Below are 22,342 nucleotides of genomic sequence, written 5' to 3' on the forward strand. Positions count from 1 at the left end.
AGTCTTTTGCATTCCTTTTATGCCATGATCACCTAAATGTACTAAAAGTGTCACCAAGTCTTATGGCCCCAGGTGCTTCTACCCATGGAACCACAGGTCCCTTGCCTTCCTCCTACTCTTAACATGTGCTTGTCCAGTCTCAGTCTTTTTACTTGTTACCCATTCTGATAAAATGCATGGTTGGGAAACAGATTGGGGTACAGAAAAAAAAAATCTGGCTCTTATCCACGTGTCTCAATGGTCCAGTCTCTCCCTTTCTTTCAGGTCCGTACATCATCAAGGGGTGACTTAATTTTTTTCAAGTTAACAGTATAAGCATTAAGTAACTAAATGCTAACTAAAACCTAAATTTGACTTCACACTTAGGATGGTGAAGCCCAAAGCAAACATATATCAGTATCATTTATGGCAAGTGAAATAAAAATCAGTAAAGTCTTGTTTTGTAAACTTGAATTGTTTCTGCTAAAGCTGCCCTCTTGCTGGTGATGCACCCGGACAGCTGTCACCAGAGGATGGTAGGGGAAGAGGCTGCATGCAGAAATAGCCAATGAATTTCTTCACAGCTCTGTGAGACCCATATCCTGGAAAATTTAGCACAAATCCAGCCAAGTACATTTAATCTCCTGTGGCACAGCTGAACTTGTTCAGACTCTTAAGCAATCACTTTGAATCTGCAGCCCAGAATCAAGACTTTTAATGAACATCACTTCTTGTTCCTAAGAGTAGTCACCCAAACCTCTCAAATTAAAACTACACACGTTTCTTATTGTGGTTCATTAATACTAAATAAAGATGCACATATTTATCCTTTTATCAATCTTGGAGAGGGTGTAACCTCCAAATAAAGGCAGACTACATTAAGATTCTCCCTAGCAGAGTTAGGAGATTTATGAAAAGTCAAGAAATTTAAATTGGAATTTCCTTCCCCAATATAAGGACTATTACTTTCCTCTCAAAACAGAAGACAGTATACTCTTTTCTGTGTGTAGTACAATGAGAATTGAATCTAAGATCGTTTATTGTATTGAGAAAGTCGAGGTTATGGAGATGAACCTGACATTCTAATGTGACTTTTCGAAATAAAATAATTTAAGTGGAGTCTCAAGTTTTCAAGCTTCACATTTATGGAGAAGTCTAAATTGGTAGCTTTTTGACAGAAAAGAGGATCTGCCTACATTTCTGAAGATGGCTGCTAGGCCAAACATCCAGTATGCACCTTGCCATACACTGGACTGGCTTGTGGCGGCCTCCTTGGGTGCTCTATGCACTTACTAAATCCCTGTTCACATGAGGAGTGGGCAAAGGACGAAGTGCATCCTGGCAGAGGATCTTCCAGTCAAAGCTGCTAAGGTTTACACTGGAACATGCAGGGCCGAGAGAGATGCGCAAACCAGGCACAGAAATCATTCCTCGTATGGAGTCCGGAACTAAGCTCCTGTTTGAACTATCTCATTGGTGTGAAATCAATAAGCCAACCCGCTAAGCACACTGAACTTCACCTCACATCCTTGCTCCCTGAGACTGCACGCAGAAGCCACACACCAAGAAAGCCCAGGTCCCTCTGGAACACGCACTCTTTTATTATATTGTTTTTCACTCTTTAAAAGCCAGCAGATCACTCAGGGGTCCTTTAAAGAACAAAGCATTCTTGTTACGAAGCTTCCGTAAAGTAACTGAACTTGTTCCACAAAGGGCTTCACAGACCAGTAAGCGCTGAGGTTCTCAACCTGGACTGCTTATCAGACTCTCCAGATGCCTGTCTCACCTCAGAAAGGCTGGGGGTGGAGGCGGGGGTGGGATTACCAGGCCTCTTTCACGTGCCAAAAAACTGAGTTAAAAAACTTAGTGAGAGGCAAACTGGAAAGGAGTCTTTGAGCTTAGACTGATAGGTTTAAATTCCAGCTCTACCACTTCCAAATGAGATGACCTTGGGCAAGGTAACCTTTCTCTGAGTCTCAGACTCCTTATCTATAAATAGCACTTAGAGCATAGGGTGCTTGTAAGGATTTAAAACAGCATGTAAAGTGCCTGTTACATGAGGCACACTCAACAGCAGTAGCCGCTACTGATGCTGAAGACAGTGGATGATGACAATGTGGATAAACCCCACTTCGACAATTCCCAAAGCAGACAGCCAGAGAGCTTAGCTGCCAGGCCAGGAGAGGATCTGGAGGAATCATGTACCTTTCCAGTCCCCAGGGATAATGTCTTAGGATTTCTGCTGTGTGCTGTCAGGAATCCTCCAGAGAGATTGGCTAGAACTATGGGAGGATGTGGTGGCCACAGATAGGGTGAAAAAACCAGAAAACTCAGCATGGCATTTCTGGCCTCATCAGGCCTCCTTGCTCCTTTACAGATGCAGGAGTGGTGAAGCCTCATTATTTCATCACCTGTTGTAATGCCTTCTACCCTTAACCCTGGAAAGATGCTGGCTCTGTCCTTCAAGAAGCATTAGAAAGCTTTGTGAGGTGTTTAACCCATAAAGAAGAGCAAAGTGACAATTTAAGAGCCTGGAAATGATACTCTTAGAGAGGGCTTTCGATTAGGAAGCAAATATAATTAAAATGTAGATGACTCATGAATGTAGCAAAAGGTTGTCCAAGGAGCTAGATGAAGGAGAAGGGAGGCTCTTGAAGAAGTGCCACATACCAGCACATCATGCACCCTCTAGTGCAGGAAATGAGTCAGGCTGACTCCGGAAAAGGCACGGAGTAAGTCACTAAAGGACACATTAACCTAACTGTCCCAAAATTTGAAGAAAGGAAAAACCCATATTATTTAGTACTTCTCCATTGATAGAAGTGAATTCATTAACAAAGGAGCAACTTCCCTTGTTAGACATCAAATAAGGCTGACTTAATTAGAAAGAGAGACAGCCTGCCTGACAGCTTGTTTTTACCCTAACAGCCAAGAACAAGAATTCAGAAAATAGGGACTTCCCCAGTGGCGCAGTGGTTAAGAAGCCGCCTGCCAGTGCCGGGGACATGGGTTTGATCCCTGGTCTGGGAAGATCCCACGTGCCGCGCAGTAACTAAGCCTGTGTGCCACCACTATTGAGCCTGCGCTCTAGAGCCCGCGAGCCACTACTGAAGCCCGAGCTCCACAACTGCTGAAGCCCGCACGCCTAGAGCCCGTGCTCTGCAACAAGAGAAGCCACCGCAATGAGAAGCCCATGCACCACAGCGAAGAGTAGCCCCCACTCACCACAACTAGAGAAAGCCGGCATGCAGCAATGAAGACCCAACACAGACAAAAATAAATAAATTAAAAAAAAATTCAGAAAATAACCTTTATGTGCAGGAATTGTAAATGACTCTATATTATAATTGCTTCGGCAGATGTAGAAAAATCCCTGATGGTTATCACAAGCCTCATGTTCTGATAACATATTCATAGAAATGCTGAGATCACCCTTTTCTCATCTTTGCTGTTGTGTAGAATGCCTGGTATAAGGATTTGGTGGTTATTTTCTGTTCTTTTCTGCTGTGCTTTTAGAGAAACCCTTGGGGCAAAAGCTTATGCAGTTTCTTCTATAATTTATACAGCCCTCTTTACCATGGTGCTTATTATTCATCATGTGACAGCAGAAGAAGCATCTTCAAAGAAAAAGCTAGAAAAGAGGAAGTTACTAAAAGTCAAGACCTCTGAAAATTTAGCAAAAGTGTGAATGATTCACATATAGTAGTCAGTTTTTAACTGTTGCAGCAGCAGCAAAATATTAGACAATCTAGAATGTTTGTTCTAAGTGATATGAAATGAATTCTCCACAAGGGCTCTGTGGATGGCAGGAAAAGGAGAGGTAGAGAAAGTATTATGGAAGCTATCATCTGCTTGAATATAATAAACTCAAAGTTGAGCCTAACAGACTAACTCTTAAAATCGTGTGTCCATGGAGGCAAAGACTGCTCTCCTGTGAGCAGCCTCCAATTTTTATCAATGTGAACAAGATTTAGGCTATTAAGGCTCAAATGTTGATGACATGTTTTCTGCTGTATTTTTGCTGGATCAGCAGATGCCCCTCAAGCAGCTCAAAACTCTGACATCACAGAGACATCCATGTGATCAGAATGCATTATTTTAGACATTGAGAATGCATTTTCATCAATTACTAAACGAAAAATCCACATACTGAAGATTTCCCAAGGATATCTCAGCATTATCATTATTACGCCTTTCCATTAAACCACGTATTCCATGAAATTTTTTCTTATTTGTACGAGTAAAAGAGTACCTTCGTACCCTGTAAGATCAAGAACCCAGGAACTAAGTCCTCCGTTTAAAAAAAAAAAAAAAAAGAAGGATGAGAACAGTGAAGGGATAGTTTCATTGTACTATTCTTACATGGTATTAACTTTTAGAATGGTGCTGCCCTATCAAAGTTCCAAATGATTGGTAGGAACAATTGCAAGTTAAAGTTGAACAGAGGCCAGATTTATGATTATATTTCCTCTAATAACATTAAACTCACTTATATTTTAGTATGTGCTGATTTTATTTAAAACATACTGGAAAAAAATCATTTTGCCAAATACCACTCCTGCCTCCCCTTTCTCCCCAACACTGAGCGTTTGGAATGGAGTTTGGAAAGATAATGACATTTGGCAGTTCTTACTCAAGTGAATACTTATTGTGCAACTGTGTGCTTTGTACTAAACTTACATTTTAAACTGTGAGTTGAAGAACAGAAAGGATACCTACAGCAGCCATGGAATTGAGCTGATCAATGTAGAATTCAGGCCAACTTGTTGCTCCCTTGTTTTCTTCCTGGTCCTAAAGAGAAAGAAAAAAAAAAAGTGATATACCACCAGATGTATATACACAACAGCCACAAGCACATCTGACTTCCAGAGCCTCTAGACGATGGCCCACACAAACCATTAGAAGACACTGAGATACAAGATATTGGTCTTTTAATGTTAGCTTTAAATCATCAGACTGTCCCCTTGATCAGGGTGGTCTTCCTGATCCAATTTCCACAGAGAGTGCTGAAGTCAGAATTAGGTGTGACAAAGGGGACATTTTCTGAACCAGCGTTCAAGGGGAGTTGACATGGGAACTTAGCCACACATGGTATGATGCTGTTTTCCTTCAGGGGCGCAATAACATTGGGAAGCGCTCTGTGTTTGTTGCAAGGACAAAGGATCTCTAGGTCCTGTGTCGCACTGAGGACGGTATTGCTACACTACACGTCTGGATGAAGTCCACAAAAGAGGGAAAGCTGCCTTTAACCATGACCACAGGGGGATTCCCTGGCAGCGCAGTGGTTAAGAATCCGCCTGCCAATGCAGGGGACATGGGTTTGGGCCCTGGTCCGGGAAGATCCCACATGCCGCAGAGCAACTAAGCCCGTGTGCCATAACTACTGAGCCAGCGTGCTATAACTACTGAAGCCTGCACACCTAGAGCCTGTGCTCCACAACAAGAGAAGCCAACACAATGAGAAGCCTGCGCACTGCAATGAAGAGTTGCCCCCGCTCGCCACAACTAGAGAAAGCCCGTGAACAGCAACGAAGACCTAATGCAGCCAAAAATAAATAAATAAAATAAATAAATTAAAAAATGACCACTGGACTTGGCCAATTGTTAACCGGACTTTTTCCCATTAGTTTGTTCAGACTCCAGCAGACAGTAAAAATTTTGAAGAAAGGTCTCATTTGATGTGACCAAAAGTAGATGATACTGCTTCAGATGAGGAGGTAAAATAAAGCCCGACATTGGATGGAAGGTAACAGCATGAACATACATGAGTCCCAAGTCCAGCCCTCATGCCATGACAGCTTGTGAGTTTGAGAAAATGTAATATATCTGAACTGAAGAGAACTGAAACCCAAGGAATTCAGGAACCCATTCCTAAACCGCTCCAGTCAGTCCTGCATCTTACAAACCAGGGTGACTTAAAGCCAGCACCAGAGCCCCCAGGGCTTCTGTGGATGGGTACTCTGTGTCAGCCTGAGCTCACACCTGCCCCCAAAATCAGGTGGCTGTGGCCTCTGCTCCATTGGAGCATTGAGTCCACTTGAAGATGGCATTGTGGTGGGAGATTTCCATGCATGTTTGCAAACCTGTGTGGCTCCAAGTCATTTGTGTGACCAAACAAACTTGAAGGGGAAAATTTCAGCTCTTCTCTAGCTTCACATTCAGAGAACACCTTAGTATAATCGGCATCTCCTGTCCCCTTGGAGAAGAGCTGGGCCAGGTACACGGAGCTGCTACCGGACAATGAAGTAGTTACTACCTATTTACTGTGTCAGGATCCCCATCCTTGGGATACCGGCTCCAAGGTAGGGCTATTAACTTCAGTCCTACACTTTACTTAAAAGAAAAGAAACAAACTTTCTCTAAACAAATCTTTCTAGGCAGGTCTACTCTGGTGAGATAAAAGAAACAATTTCAAAACTATTCTTTAAGTAGTCAGGAAAAGGAGGCAAAGTAACTGTTGCTTACAGTGCCTTGAAAGCTGGCAGTAACTGATATCTGAACTCAGGGAGTTGCATGAATTTCATCTGGAGACTGAACATCCCAGATGATGGGGACAAAGGCTATAGCAGCCGCTTTGAAGTTGGACTGGATTACACTTCCATGGCTTTAAAAAGCTTAGGAAATCTGATGAGTTTTTAGAACAGCCCCTGATTATTATTTAACATGTTAATAAAATAGCTACAATGGTAGTGTAAATGCTGAACACTTCTCTCCTATTAAAATGGAGTATTAAAGTTTGCAAAACCTCATTGTTACCAATGTTTTCAGCAAGCCAAAACCCAGTGACATTCAATGGTATTTGAACCTATAAAATGAAATAGAAGGTGCCAGATCTTTCTAGTCCCTCAATCTAGGGCAAATTTCCAAAATTACGACAAAATCACATCCCATGTCTGGGGTCCCATGAGAGCCTGCTGTAAGCTATTAAGTCCTGGTTACTGGAAAGCGATCATTTTAGCAGCTTAAGATTAGTATACAGAGAGAAATCTCTACACTCTGAAAATGCTTTTAAAATAATGTAAACAGATTGTAAAGAGTAGATCTAGATACTGCAGTCAAAATAAGGGGAAGAAAGCTTCATTTTTATTTTACATGCCCCCAGTGCTGAGAAAATCAAATGAGCTAACATATGTGAAAGCTTCTCGTAAAAATACTAAGTGTTATCACTACATCCCTGAGGCGGGGAGGTAATCCTCAGAGTTCTTCATTTTAGCAGTGCATTTCTTTGGTCCTTCTATACAGATGTGTGCTACAGTAGCCAAGAGAAGCTCATCCCTGTGAACCAAATCTCCCCCTCCTTTGTGTGGCTTCTGGAGTCTGCAGTGATACACAGACACAGGCCAGAAGGATCTGAACGCAATTGTTCTCCGAGGTCCCTGAAAGAGCACTGGACACAGAGACTTGCCAAGGGGGAGACTTTCTCCTAACAAGTCCATGAAAGAGATCGCTGATGGAAGGGTAACATGTATAATATTCCTGGGAGGGTGGGTCCTCTGTATTACTAACCTCAAGTACGTATTATTCTTTGAGTCATCTGTCTTGGTTCTATTTACTTGTTCTAGAGAAACAAGTGGAAAAATACACGAGCTTGTATAAACTGTACTACTGTCGTTGTAATAGAAGCAACTGTAATATCCAGCACATACAGAGCTTACCATGCATCAACCATGCTGTTCTAATCACTGCGCTCTTCATTTAATCTACCCTGTGAGGTAGGTGCTGTCATTATACTCATTTTACCGAAGAGGAAACAGAGGTAAAGGGAGGACAGATGTGTTGTTAAAGGTCATCCTGCTGGAAATTCAGAGGCAGTGGGAAAGAATCATGGCAACTTCTTTCCTAAGGTTAGACCTCAGGTTAACCACAAGCAATACACATTGAGTGCAAAGCTGGCTTTTCACTCTTCACCACTTCACTATAAGAGACTCAAACATGGTTAGCGGCCAAAAATGAGTTCACCTCTCCCTAAACCCTTAGTGCTACTTTTGCTACATTCAACATTTCTGAATATTATTCTAAGGCCTGATGTCTTACCCGGGCTACCTCTGAACCCTCTCTCTAGACTTTCTGTGGGAACTCTACTGCTCCTCTATCAACACCTCATCTATCTTTGTAATGTGTGCATGCAGACAGCACTTAAAAAGCTTTTCCCTAACCTGTTCTCCCGTTCTGTTATACACCTCATGTTATCGGCTGTCTTCATGGGGATTTCTCAAGAGCCCCTGAAGATGAGCCCAGAGCACTGACCAGCTGTGGACACTGAAATTGTAAACAAAACCCTCCCTAAACCATACACATCTAACTCTACTTTTGGCTACCTATTTCAGTGATTCCATTAGAACTTTCCTCTGATAAGCAAGAATATTGCCTTCATTCTGTTCTTTTAAAAAGTTGCTTTTCCCCTCTCTTTTAAAACAGATGGTAGGTAACCCTTAAAGACCCCTAGAGAAGGTTGTCCTACGGGAATGCAAGTTCTAGCAATCACATTAAATGCTCTTTTCGTTCTACCTACAGAATGGATAATTCATATTAATATCTAGTTTTGTTTCTTCTTGAAATGTAAGAAGCATTTAAGATATATGCTTATCTTTAGAGGATCTGTTAGATTAATTAGAATTGAATTGACAAACATTTTATGTTATTAAATTCTCCACTGATAACTGGTTTTTGAGACTATGTGCAAACATCACTTATATTCAGAGAGATGGTATGATGGAAAAATGACCAGATAGGCCATGCAAAGATGAGGTTCCAGAACTTACTTGTTGGTTTATTCAATCAGCATCTCTTGCTAAGCTTGAATATCTTTGGGCCTTGTTTTTCTTCTGTTCAAAATAAGAGGTGAGACTAGACCATTTCTAAAGTCCCTACAAGCTCTACAAGTCTACATGCCTCTAATAGTGAGATGCCATGGAAAACACAGTTTGTTACTATATTTAGTTTGAGGGCCCAATTCCTAAAATCAGTAATTAAAAAAAAAATTATGTTGTTCAGTGACTAAGTTACAAAACCCTTAACTTTCAACAGCTAATTCCTTTACAAGGTAATTAGAGGGGGAAGAAACTCCTCAATGTTAATTATTTTATTATTTATCTAATCCAACTCATCCTATTTTCTTAGTAGCTTGATAGTCATCAATAAGAGAGTATTCATGGACAAAATTTCCTGCTGGATGGGCACTTTGACACTGCCTTTGCTTTCAGCCTGCACTGACTACAGCTTTAACCTCTTTTCTTGGTTTTCCACTTTGCTCCTACAATCTCAAACTCTGAAAAAACAACAAAACAAAACAACAAAACAAAAAAACTCTTTGCTAGTAAAGGGAACTTGTACAGTACAAGGGACCTTCAAGAACGTTGATCTTTTTTTGTTTTTGTTTTTTTAAATCAGGCTCTAATCAACCAACTCATTTAGAAGGTAAAGAAATACAGTCTATTTTCTAACCTCACTTCATTTCCGACTGACACGTTATTCACTCCATATCTCTGGTCAGTGGCTACTAAAAAAAAATCCAAGAGATCCTCCCCCATTCTCTTTAAATGTTCGACAGTACATTTGTTTTTCTCAGCATCAGTTTGCCCATAAGAATAAATTTTGCATTATTCATTTGTCTGCACTCTTTCTGAAGTAAGCATTCACAGCTATATCCCAGACTTCTGTCTCTCGCTTCACTATCCTCTCTCTTTCAATCCAAGCTGACTGTATTCCACTTCTTCTACCACCATCAACAGACAGGCACCTTAAGTGACTTCTAGGCAGGCAAGGTAAGTAACCTCTGCATGTGACTCAGTTTTAGTTTCCTTTTCTGTAAAAGGGGTGCCTACCTCATAGGGTCATTGTGAGGATTTAATAAGTTAATACAAGTAAATAAAGATCTGGGAACAATACACACAGAAGTGCTCAATAAATGTTAGCTAGGATGATAATGATACTCTTTAAGGATCTCCAGCTATGGCTATTCTAAGTCCTTGTTAATAGGACTGAAAAAATTGGAGCAGTTTGGAGGTAAATTTTATCAGTAATTGCTCACATTTAAAACACACAGTCTTTGTCAGTCTACCTTCAGGAATTTAGCCCATGATTACACTTGCACAGTTACATATTACAAAGATTTGTTTCACTGTAGTGCTGTTTGAATTAGCATATAATAAAGTTAACAAGTATATGGAAAGGGGAATGGTTGAATAAACTACTTTGTAGCAGTAGCAAAGAATGAAGTAGAGTTGTGTAATGATATTAAAAATGACCCAGTATATCATGAAGGGAAAAAAATGCTTTAAAATATTATTTTCCATCTATAGAAAAAATATGTACACTACAGACAAACATTTCTGGAAACAGATATAATAAAATTTAACAATGGCTAACCCCTGGGTAGCAGTAGGAAAAGTCTTTTACTTATAAACTTCTGTATGATTCAAACTGTCATTTTACTAAGAACAGGCACTATTTTCACAATTAAAATAGAAGTAAGTTGGAAAGCATTACGTGTTCTGTTAGGACAAGGGCTCTGCTTTTTCTAATGTTCTGTGTGACATGAACAACATCAGGTCGAGACTCTGCAACATTTGCGGTGTTTCTGTTCTCTATCCCTGGGGCACCCCTCTGCTCCCTACAGCAAATTATTTTAAAACATTTCTCTAATTATCTCCTCTTACTGGATTTTCTATTTCTAAAGCAGACTATTAACCCTAATATCAGCTGTTTATGCAGACAAAGAAACTGAATGATCTGGGCTAAGATGTATGTACCCAAAGCAGGCTAACACTTTCTAAAATTTCCACACTTACATATTTGTATTGCAAACAATTTCTTGGTAGCAGCTGAAGTCTTTCAGTGACATAAGTGGGTCTCAAAGTGCAGTTTAAACATGAAGTCTTAATGTAAATACTTCTTTTGAAATTACCACAGGGAAAATTTCCAATAGGATCAAGTAATAATATGTAAGACCTGGTACAGTTTTTCTTTAGTTTAAGATGCTCTTAGAAGGCCCAAAATAGGCTGTGCAAAGGTCAATCAATTGTAAAGGACACGTTCTGTGGCTGTTCACTAGACCACAAATCACAGGCAGAAGCAACATGCACTTGGCCAACAAAAGCCATAAATATCCATTCAGTTACAAACCCATGAGGTTCTTAGATAATACTTGTTAGGAAATAAAGACACACTATTTAACCATCTAGATCAGCTAAAAATCTTCTATAGTGATATATAATAGTACCATTAACTCAAAAACAGTAGAGACAAACTAAGGTTTAACTAAATGAATTTCAACAGCAGAAAGGTACTATTTCAGTATGATACAAAGTAAACTTTATTCTGATAATGTTCATTACAGGACAAAGGCAACTAAACACTAATAAAAACCTGTTCCCTTTTTAAAGAAGATTCTCTTAGAAAACATGTTAACTATGATAATATAGGCTCAAGAAATGCTACACCTTGTTAATGATCAAAATAGTCACCTGTTGCATTAAACTGTCATTCACATTCTGGATTTCATGGGTTCAGCCCCATATACTAATGAACACAATAGATGTTAAATAAATTGACTCTATACCTAGAATTTTTATAGAATACTAGGCAGAAAGGGCCAGACAGGTCAAAATATTTTATTCTATTAGGTATGTCTCCATGATGTGTGTGGCATCTAATAAACTCAAGTGAATGATAGGAAACAGATGACAATGTGGGTGAGACCAGGTCCAAGGAACAGGGAAGGAAGAGCAGGTAGGATGGAAGATGGAAAAATATTTTGCAGAAGGCCTTGCTAATGACTTCTGCTAACTTTCCCTTCTAGCTCAATAGTAGTATAATTAGCATCTTCTTGAAGGATGGCCATGATGAAGTATGGTACAGCCAGCTTCTTCTGTAAAGGGCCTGATCATACATATTTTAGGCTTTGTAGACCACAGTCTGTTGCAACTACTCAGTTCAACTCTGCCCTTGTACAGCGTGAAAGCAGCTATAGATAACACTTAAAGAGTGAGCCCTGCCATGTTTCAGTAACACTTTATTACAAAAACAGGTTATTGGCCAGATTTGACCCATGAGCCATAGTTTGCCAAACCCTGTGCTATATTAAGCTTGGCTCTCAAGAGAGCGGGAGTACATCAAAATTCTTACTTGGACACCAACTATTTTCCATGCTTTCTCCTCTCCTTGAAGCCACTCTATGTCCAATAGCCCCAATTAAAAGTTAGGATGAACACATAAGTGTGTGGAACTTGCCCAGTAATGTGCATTTTTGCAAGAGAAGGAGCAGGACCTGCCATGCCTGAAAAGTCTACCTTCTTACCAAGCTCGCTGCTTCCTGAAATCTCATTTTTAAAAACAGCACAGAACCATTAGGTCCTTTAAATCCTGATATTTGCCTCCAACTCTTTCCCTCTTGTTCTTCTTTCATCGGGAAGAGAAAACCCTGTAGGGTCCACAAACCTGAACTCCCGAGACAGTAGCTTTACTCAGTCCTTCCAGCACTTACCTCTGACCCCTAGCAGTGGGCTGAAACTATATCCTATAACCGAAGTTCGCCAAAGGCAGGCAGTTGGTTTCAAAAAATACTTCCTATGTTGTCACATTTCAAGATAGTCATGTGGTTCCTGGGACTGCCAAGCCTGGTTACATTTTTTGGCCACTGCCACAATTACACATCAAGTGCATCTGCTGCCCAAATCCGGTTGGGCCCACACAAGGACTGATTACAGAACAGCATCTACTGCATCTGCCAGGAAATCCAACACCCCCTCCTAAGCCTAGAATGTCAGTCATTTTCTGGAAAGACTGGAGGGTGATTCGCAGTAACAATGGCTTTCACATTTAGCATTTAGAATCACAGAAGAAGAGCAAACTTCCTTCCCCATTCTTCCTAATGCTACAAAACATCTGTATGTTTTTAAGGCAAGCCATCATGGAATTAGATAGCTAGGTCTTTGACCCTAGAGACACCCTAGTTTGAGTTTCTCCTCACAGGGATCCCTTATAGAAGGTCACTGGCAGGTGATCGATCATATGTTCTCTGAAAAAAGGCTTCAAGGGTCCACAATTGTTTGGAACCAGCGTTCTCACCGACTGTCAGAAAATTCACCTCATAACTGAATTGACAGATGTCTTCTTGTAACTTCAAGCACTTGTTGGCCTTAGTTTTGCCCTTGGGAACTACATGGAATAAGTCTAATTTCTCCTATGAACAATAACCCAGCAAATATAGAAATGATTTGAATAAAGCTATGATGTTCTCCCAAAGTCATCTCCTAACCAGGCCAAAAATTCTCCACTGACTGAATAGCAAATGTTTATCTTCCTCAATTCATAAATAAATCTCAAATTTTCCATAAGGTCATCACACCCTCATGTCTACTACTTGAAAAAAATAACCCCAATATAGCCATCTGAATTCCTATGAAAGGGCTCTTCTCACATGCTTGTCGGTGATGTTCAACTCTACATGGTCTCTACTGAGAGGGCACTGGGAAGATATCCGACCAGAATGTCTCTCCAAGGGAAAACAGAACAAGTTCTCGCTTTCCTGATGGTCCACAAAGAATAACATTTATGATTTAGAATAAAAGATACATGAAACAGAGGTCAACATGGATAGTCCTTATTTTATCAAGCATACATATTTTAACAAAGTTAGACATAAACTCAATAGTAAAATTGGGTTTCTTTCTATAAGATTGAGGACACTTTATCTCTTAAACATAAATATAAGTTAACAGAAATGGAATAGAACCTAGGCTCACTAGCCGCCAAGAAACTTTAGGGAAGTTTAGGCTCCTTTAGGGTACTGTTTTTCAGGTCTCTGGATTATACATCTGCTGTCCCTGTTCCCCGCCTGTACGTGCATCCCTTCAAACATCATAGGAGCTTCTTCCATGTATGAAGCCTGACACCTCTTCTGACCTCCTGAGCTCTGCTTTTCCCTATACAATGCATGTTTTCTCATAGAAGGCTTCCCACTATCATACAATGTACTCATTTAAAATTTGATAAAAGATCTCAGATTACTTAAAATAAGGTAGCCCCTCAGTTCTCCCTGAGTTAAAATTCTGTACTGATAAAGGATAATTTTTTTAAAGGTAAAATTATGGCATGAACTCAGGTCAAAGATTTTGTTGAACTCATTAATAAATGAGAGAGAACCAGTAAGATGTTACAACAGTTCAAAAGAAAATTCAAAGAGCAAAGATATGTATGAACATTGGTTTACAAATAGAGGCAAAACTGGTCAATACAGCAATAATCAATTGCATCAGACACAAGTTACTTCAATGGACAAGAATCATTTGTGTTGCTATCAGTTATTTTTAAACAATTTGCAGATTTGTTAAGTAGCTCAAAGACAGTGAAAAGTGGAGATCACTCTGAAGAGTGCTATAGACAGAACATTCAGCAATTTTTTTCTGGCATTTCAATATAACTACAGTTTAGCAAAATAAAATATGTATGACTAGTCCTGCCTGGTTGAAGAGGACGCAGTCTACAAAGGTGTTAAGGTGGAAGCCAAGCTGTATGACTAACACCTTGCCCCAGACTCTCACACCTAAATGACACAAATGCTCAGGCTTGCCCAAAGCTTTTGCTGAAGAACACCTACCCCATCCTGACCACTTCACCTCAATTCTACCTGTTTCCGTTGCCTTGTCTAGTCTGTGTGGCATGGTTTCTATTTGTGCATCCACTGAGACTATTCTACTCTATCCCCCTTATACCCACATATGCACCTGGTCGTCTATCCTCCCCAGAAATTTGCTGGGCAAATAGCTGGAGTACTTCTAAGAGACTTCTTGTATTGCTCACCAAAAAAAGCAGTGAACTCAATGAGTTTAGACCCTCTCCCCCCCTCCCCTAACCCCACCCCCAGCCAGAAAGAAAACTACACTTGACCACCGTTCCCTTAAAAAAAAAAATCAGGCTTGTTGTGCTACTTCTCAGCTAGTTATCATTTTTGTTCTCCCCAAAATCACCTACATCAGAAAAGCAAGAAAAGAGTGCCACTTTAAAGACATCTAGTCTCTCTGTGGGAACCCCAGCAGTGAAGCAAAGAGTAACAATGTGACTCTGAGAGTAAAGAAGCCAGCTGCATTTCTTAAACAGCTCAGAGGCCCAGCCTGTTTCAACACCCTCTTCTTTCCTGAAAAAGCCTTGGCTGACTTTACAGAATTGAAATCTTAAAAGTCATATGCTACAGGATCCTGGGGGAAAATGCATTTCATGTGCTAATATAGTTAAGAAAATAGCCACAATCCTTACCTAGAACTAAAAGCTGAGACTTTACAGTCCACTTTCCAAACTACAAGACATTTATTTTATTTATTTTAATAAGTCACTTCTTTGGCAAAGCACTTCACGGCATGGAATATGACTGGAGCCTAAACATCTCAATCAGTGTAACTCCAACATCTGAAGCCAATTTTAGATGACAATTTCCCTTCATTTTCACAGCAAAGAAAAAGAAACAGGCTCCAATTATTATTTTCAGAAATGATACAAGCCCACATCCCCCTGTTGCCTATGACACAAAGGTGTGTAATGACATAAAACAAATTACTTCTATGTAGCTTGTTAAGAGTCAAGTCTTTGACCCATGTGTCATCTGGGAGTGCTACAGACCCAGGTACAATTTAGTCCAGCTGGTTGGTAAATTAACATGTTTGGACACACATCACTAAACCCTCACGCAGTGTGGAAATCCAATCAGTGGTGTCAATGGCCTTTGTTGCCTCACATCTTGCTACCAGATTTGCTACCAGACCAGCCTTTCAGAATGTTGTAAAGCGGGTTTTGATGTTCTGTAACCTGCTCTTGGGAAAACAATCAAAGTGTGTTTATGATTTGCAATATAATGCTTAACACGAGGCCATAAAGAGAGGACTTTGGAAAATAGTAATTAAACTATGAAGAGAATCAGGGGAAACAGTGGGCCTGTAACGGCATATTCCATTCAGGGAAGCATTCTCAGGATGCCTGTGAAAAATGCTATTGCAGGGTTAACTGTCCCCTAGAAGGAGAGTCATAACCATATTTCTGATTTTAAGCCATCGTTGGCTCTACAGAATACTACTGAATTAATGACAGCATTTTTGGCAAAAGAAAGAAAAAAGAAAAGCATCAGTTGGAAGATGTCACTGTCTCAGAAATGTCTAAATGTGAGAACGTGGGGGAGTACATCTTAGAAACCGAGGAAACATAAACTGCTTTTCCTGACATACGGGGACCGATGAAAGGATGCCATCTTAAGACTGCTCCAGTCTAATGCTGTTCCATAGTGCACTGAAGAATAACAAGAGAATTTAAGACACTAATTTAGAGTTGGTATTCTTTGGTAGACTTTCTACTGTACCCCGTTTCTAGTTCCACACATTACTTGGTTCCCGGAGTGTAAGGAATCTGGAGAACTCTGCATAGAAGTTATTAGTGGCACATTCTAACTTATGCTGGAAGCTCAAAGCTTCTTCCTACTTCCCAAAAGGGAAAGGCTCTGAAATGCACCAACCGTAATGTGGATTCAATAACATTAGGTGTGCTAGAGCTATTAGTGAAAAGAATGAAATGAATATATATAGAAAAAACTCAGGAAAAGTGGCTTTTTTCCTTCCTTGATCTCTCTTACAAAGTGGATACTTCCTTCTACTGATGTCTTTCATAAACCTATCTCCTGAAGACGGTGAAGTCAGGCAGGCTTTGGGTGGTCTTTTTATGAAAGTAAGTGCCATAGCATCTAGAGAATCTGAGAGAACCAGGGAGAGATGCAAAGGCAAGAAGCATGGAATGTGATACTTATGTACAGCCATAATCTAGGCGCAAGAGTAGCCTTCAAGGGCAAAGGAGGGTACATATCTGCTACAAATGCCACATTCTCCCACCATGTGTCAGGGCAGACAGTGCTATTCAAATACCACACTATTTGTACTGAGATCCTTCACAGCCTCCAAATGCTTCTCACAGTGCTCCAGGCTTCAACCCCTAGTTGTTTAGAGTTAGTAATCAAGATAAATCTTATGCCATCTCTGCTTGGAGTTATTCATAGTGCACTCCGTTAACCAGGGAAGGAAGCCACAGTCCAAAGGAAAACTGAAACAAAGGATGTGCATTGGTCTGGAGTGTCTCATGAGCTACATGTTCCTGGGCTAGTGATAACTGGAACGGGCAGACAGTCCTGAATTCTCATATGTGAACTACAGTGATACTCCTTTCCAGAGATATAGTGATAGCTGAGAACACTCATTTAATGTGCAGTTCTACACATGCAGGTTGCAGAATTTTGGAAATGCAATGGAGCTGTGCCTATGGGCTTCAACACACAGGCAAGGGGCTCAAAGGGCCTCACAGAGTTGCATTTGGAACCTTGGTCCACAATAGTACTGTTGACAAGTACTCTATGGCAAAGACTGAGAGCTCCAAGATTGTCATGTACTCTAAACTCTGCAATCAACACCTGATGGAATCTGTCCTGTAGCCGAGCTGTCAAAAGGAATCTGCTTAAGAATTAAGATTTGGAAGCCAAAGATAGCCGCTCTGCGGTAGCTGAGAACGACTGCCGTCCCGGGGCCTCCATTCAAACCCACAGCTCCAAGTCTCTTCCAGTGACTGGAGCCGAAGCAGGAGTGTTCTCCTCACAGTGGGGCACCAATGCAGGCATGAGTGACAAGTACAGAGTGAAAGCTGTGGTGTCTGCTTCTCTAGCCCCCATTCCAGAGGGGAAAATAGAGCTCCACGGGACACACAACCCCCATACTCCCCATGACTCCGTATTAATTGGTTTGTCCAACTAAGATAACTTTCTTTGTCTCAGCTATATATTGCTTATTTATTTTTATTGTTCTTTGAAAGACTATAAGTGAACGTAAAACACAGGGTCATTCTCTTCCACCCTGATGTTCCCTAATTAGAGGGGGGGCTTCCCTGGTGGCGCAGTGGTTGAGAGTCCGCCTGCCAATTCAGGGGACACGGGTTTGTGCCCCGGTCCGGGAAGATTCCACATGCCGCGGAGTGGCTGGGCCCGTGAGCCATGGCCACTGAGCCTGCGCGTCCGGAGCCTGTGCTCCGCAACAGGAGAGGCCACAACAGTGAGAGGCCCGCGTACCGCAAGAAAAAAAAAAGAGAGGTGGCATCCACAAAGCAGATGCATGGAGGATGGACAGACAGTTACTCAACATCTGAAGGAATCAAGGAGTACAAGAAAGGGGAGAGGCTTTCATAATTTGTATAAAGAGATGACTGAGATAAAGGTGCTCTGGTTAGAGGAGAAGAAAGAGACCAATTGTGTGCTTTTCCAGCCACCGCCAACATGCCTGTTTGTGCAGACGTGCCGATTCTGCACCTGCACTTTAGTCACCCACCAGGGAGGTGGCGGATACCTCAGAGGAACTTCCTGTGTTTGGTGATGGCATATATCAGTCAAAAGCTGGCTAAAGATGGAAACACAGTTTGCCTGGGTCTGGACCTGAGGGTGCAAAGAGGTCTAGAGGAGAGGAAGAGTGAACCACACACAGAGCAGTTTCCTTTGTAGTCAAACCAAATAAACCTAATGCTGAGTGAATTGTCCATTTTTAGGTACTTGTAACATTTTGTACTTTAGTCCAGCTTTAAAGATATTTGAATGGAACGCTTTCATTTTCTAAACCTTGGGTTTTTCTGTTTTAAATGAAATGTTTACTTCCTATTCCAGGAATTTTTACTTTAATTTGATCGGTTAAGGTATATGGGAGAAAATGGAAGAACTTTAATGACAGTGTCCTGTACCTGAAACATTCAAACTTACATAAAATGATTGATCAGGGCAACCAGACACTTGTTCCATCCCCTCAGACAATACCAAGCCCTCAGATGGTTGGCAACTAATTCACTGCAGGTATAAACTATTACAATGACTTTGGAGAGCATTTAAAGGTAAAAATGTTCAAACCAAATGACCCAGTAATTACATGTCTAGGTGCCTATCCTAGAGAAATTCTTGAACACATATACAAGGATGTTCACTGCAATTTTTTTTAAATAATGAAAACTTGGAAATAGACATTATCCAAAGGCGGGATAAAAATAATTAAACTGTGGCATGTTCATATAATGGAACATTATATCATAGTTAAAATGAAGAGACACCATATATCGTCTATGAATATACACATTCAGAGTAAGATAATATACATATAGGCAAAGAAAAAAAAACACATATCACCTTCAGAATAGAGGTCACCTTTCGGCTTCAACTATATTTATAATGTTTTATTTCTTAAAAATCCATGGTGAGTATGATAAAATGTTAGCATTTGTTAAATGTGGGTGTTTCTTACATTCTGTACTTTTTTGTGTACATAAAAATTTCACACAAAAAAAATAATCAACCAGGAAATACTAGTTTACTGCATGATTGAGTAGAAAGTTATCAGAAGTTTGTTAGTTTTCTTTTTTAGAAATTTTAGAGAATGCCAATTTATTGGAACCCAGAATGTCCACTCGGGTAATTAGGTTTAAGACTCCTAACAATAGCAGCCACTGTGAAAAACAGCACGGAGGCTTCTCAGAAAACTAAAAAGAGAACTACCATATGACCCAGCAATTCCACTCCTGGGTATATATCCAAAAAAACCAAAAACACTAATTTGAAAAGATACATGCACCCCAATGTTCATAGCCACATTATTTACAATTGCTAAGATATGGAAGCAACCCAAGTGTCCTTCGACAGATGAATGGATAAAGAAGATGTGGTACATATACACAATGGAATACTACTCAGCCATAAAAAGAATGAAATTTTGCCATTTGCAGCAACATGAATGGACTTGGAGGGCATTATGCTAAGTGAAATAAGTCAGACAGAGAAGACAAATACTGTATGATATCACTTATACATGGAATCTAAAAAATACAACAAACTAGTGAATATAACAAAAAAGCAGCAGACTCACAGATAAAGAGAACAAATTAGTGGTTACCAGTGGGGAGAGGGGCCAGGTGGGGTAAGAGAGTAAGAGGTACAAACTACTAGGTATAAAATAACCTACAAGGATATATTGTACAACACAGGGAATATAGCCAATATTTTATAATAACTATAAATGGAGTATAATCTTTAAAAATTTTGAATCACTATATTGTACACCTGTAACTTCTGTAGTATTGTACATCAACTATACTTCAATAAAAAGACTCCTAACAATAACAGTATCTGCAACTGTGTTGAAACGTTCTGTTATTATTTCCTCAACACTGACATTTTGTTTTTTTAGCTTAATTTTAGAAATCATACAGCTAGAATGCACTATTGGATTACAATGCTGCAACTCTGAACAAGTTTTCTGGCTGAGAAGAGAACCTGTAAACCCAGTTCATTTTGACCTAGTAAGTTACTCATTTGTGAAAATTGACTTGTTTAATGGAACATCTTTGTGTTGGTCTAAAAATATTCTTTAATTGTCTTATTTTGAAAACTGAAGATATTTATCAACCACTTACCTTTCCTAGGCCACAAAGAAGGAATTTTAATGTTGTTTGCAAACCCAATGAAGTAAGCATCTCCACGGGCTGCCATGGGAAGCAGGGACTGAGTGCTGCAGTGGCACATGGGTGAAAGGAAGAAAGAAGTGGACTGGAGTCTGACTTCCTCTTGGCCTCCATCATCCAAGACGTAAATTAAGGGTGCTCCTGAAATCAGATTCAGAGCTCTACCCAGAAGTTAAGGGACTGCCCGTTGACTACCATTGCCCTAGAACTGTTGAATTAAATGGGGCCCCTTTTTACCAATTTCTGATGCTCACAATAAAGACTTTCTTGGTTTCTTCCCTTATTTTACACAATGTATCCTCCCATCTTACTATTTCCCCTCTGAAATGTCCTGTGAACAACTAAGGGAGAGGTGCTTTTGAAATACTCACTACTGTTCTGAGAAAATCAGGTATCATTATTTACCAATATGGAGCTGAATCCCAGGCTAGCATGAATGTGAACAAGCAGAAACTCGGTCCATACCACTGTTTCAATTGTCACCATCACTGACATTGCCAGTGATCACAGATAACGCTGACATGTCCCAAGTTCTCTGACAACTTCAAAATCATATTTTCTCAGTTTTCACAACAAGCTTATGAAATTGACCTCATTGTACAGATGAGAAGAGAGAAATGAGAGGGGTTAAGAAATACGTCCCAGGTCACACAGCTAGAGAATCAATGGGGTACCCTGCCTTCTCAGCTTACCCTTTGGATGGCCTTTGACTATGCAAAGTCTTTCTCATAGCTATTACTCGGCTTCTATTTATCTTAGAAAAAATAGTGTCAGACACATTACACTACAGTTTAGAACAACTGTGAGGGACAAACATAATTTAGGAAACCTGCAGGCAGATCCATTAATGGAAAGACATTTGGAGACAATCCACCCCAAGGGGAGGTTCTCTCACTGGCAGTATCTCAAGCCTGAAAAACAGAGAACTCTACAGAACCGGAGTATAACACCCCAACAGAAGAATCCAGAAGATGTCTGCTCACTTCACCAAGCACCAAATAAGAAAGGTAGATATGTTTTGGTTCATTCTATGGGCAAGTTTGCTCACTGCTTCTTCATTAATGAAGCTGAGTCAACATTAATGAAAACAAAAACTGTGAGTTCAGGACCACCTGGACCCTCCACGTCAGGGGTGGCAGTAGGCACAGCTGGAATGATAGAATTGGTAACACTGGGAGGAAAAAATGCCCCCAAACTGGTATTAGTAAACAAAGGGATTATAGGAAGAGGAGGCAAATAAATATTAATGAACCAACTGCCCCCTTTTTAAAAAAAATAAATTTATTTTACTTATTTATTTTTGGCTGCATTGGGTCTTCATTGCTGCACGCGGGCTTTCTCTAGTTGTGGCGAGCGGGGGCTACTCTTCGTTGCAGCGCGTGGGCTTCTTATTGCAGTGGCTTCTCTTGTTGTGGAGCACGGGCTCTAGAGCGCAGGCTCAGTAGTTGTGGCTCACGGGCTTAGCTGCTCTGCGGCATGGGGGGTCTTCCCGGACCACGGCTCGAACCCGTGACCCCTGCGTTGGCAGGCAGGTTCTTAACCACTGCGCCATGCAGGGAAGCCCCCAACTGCCCTTTATTGGGGTACAACTTTGGTTTAAGGGCTGCCAGAGGCAGAGAATCCTCAAATTTTGTACTCCAATTCTAAAATCTGGTGCTCATTTTGATAGCACTGGCTTTTGTAACAAAGAAAATAAAGACAGAAAATGGGTCACTGGCTATGAGATTATGCTACTTAGCAGGAAAAGGGCCATGAGAAACATGCCTTTAGTGGATTTCTGGGCAGAAAGCTGAGGCCATCTCATCAGGTCCAAGAATCACCAAGTTTTCACAGTTACTGCTTAAAGAGATCA

General features: G+C 40.5%; 1 protein-coding gene across 1 annotated transcript in view; it reads right to left on the reverse strand.

Moving 5' to 3' along the window:
• The window catches only part of DAAM1 (dishevelled associated activator of morphogenesis 1), a 179,131-nt gene that overhangs the window by 64,643 nt on the left and 92,146 nt on the right, over positions 1 to 22,342 (reverse strand). Inside the window, exon 4 of the mRNA XM_060096127.1 lies at positions 4,699 to 4,770. Coding sequence (XP_059952110.1) covers positions 4,699 to 4,770 — 72 coding nt within the window. The remainder of the gene's footprint in view (positions 1 to 4,698; positions 4,771 to 22,342) is intronic.

This window comes from Mesoplodon densirostris, chromosome 4, assembly GCF_025265405.1.
Source record: "Mesoplodon densirostris isolate mMesDen1 chromosome 4, mMesDen1 primary haplotype, whole genome shotgun sequence".
Taxonomy (NCBI): Eukaryota; Metazoa; Chordata; class Mammalia; order Artiodactyla; family Ziphiidae; genus Mesoplodon; species Mesoplodon densirostris.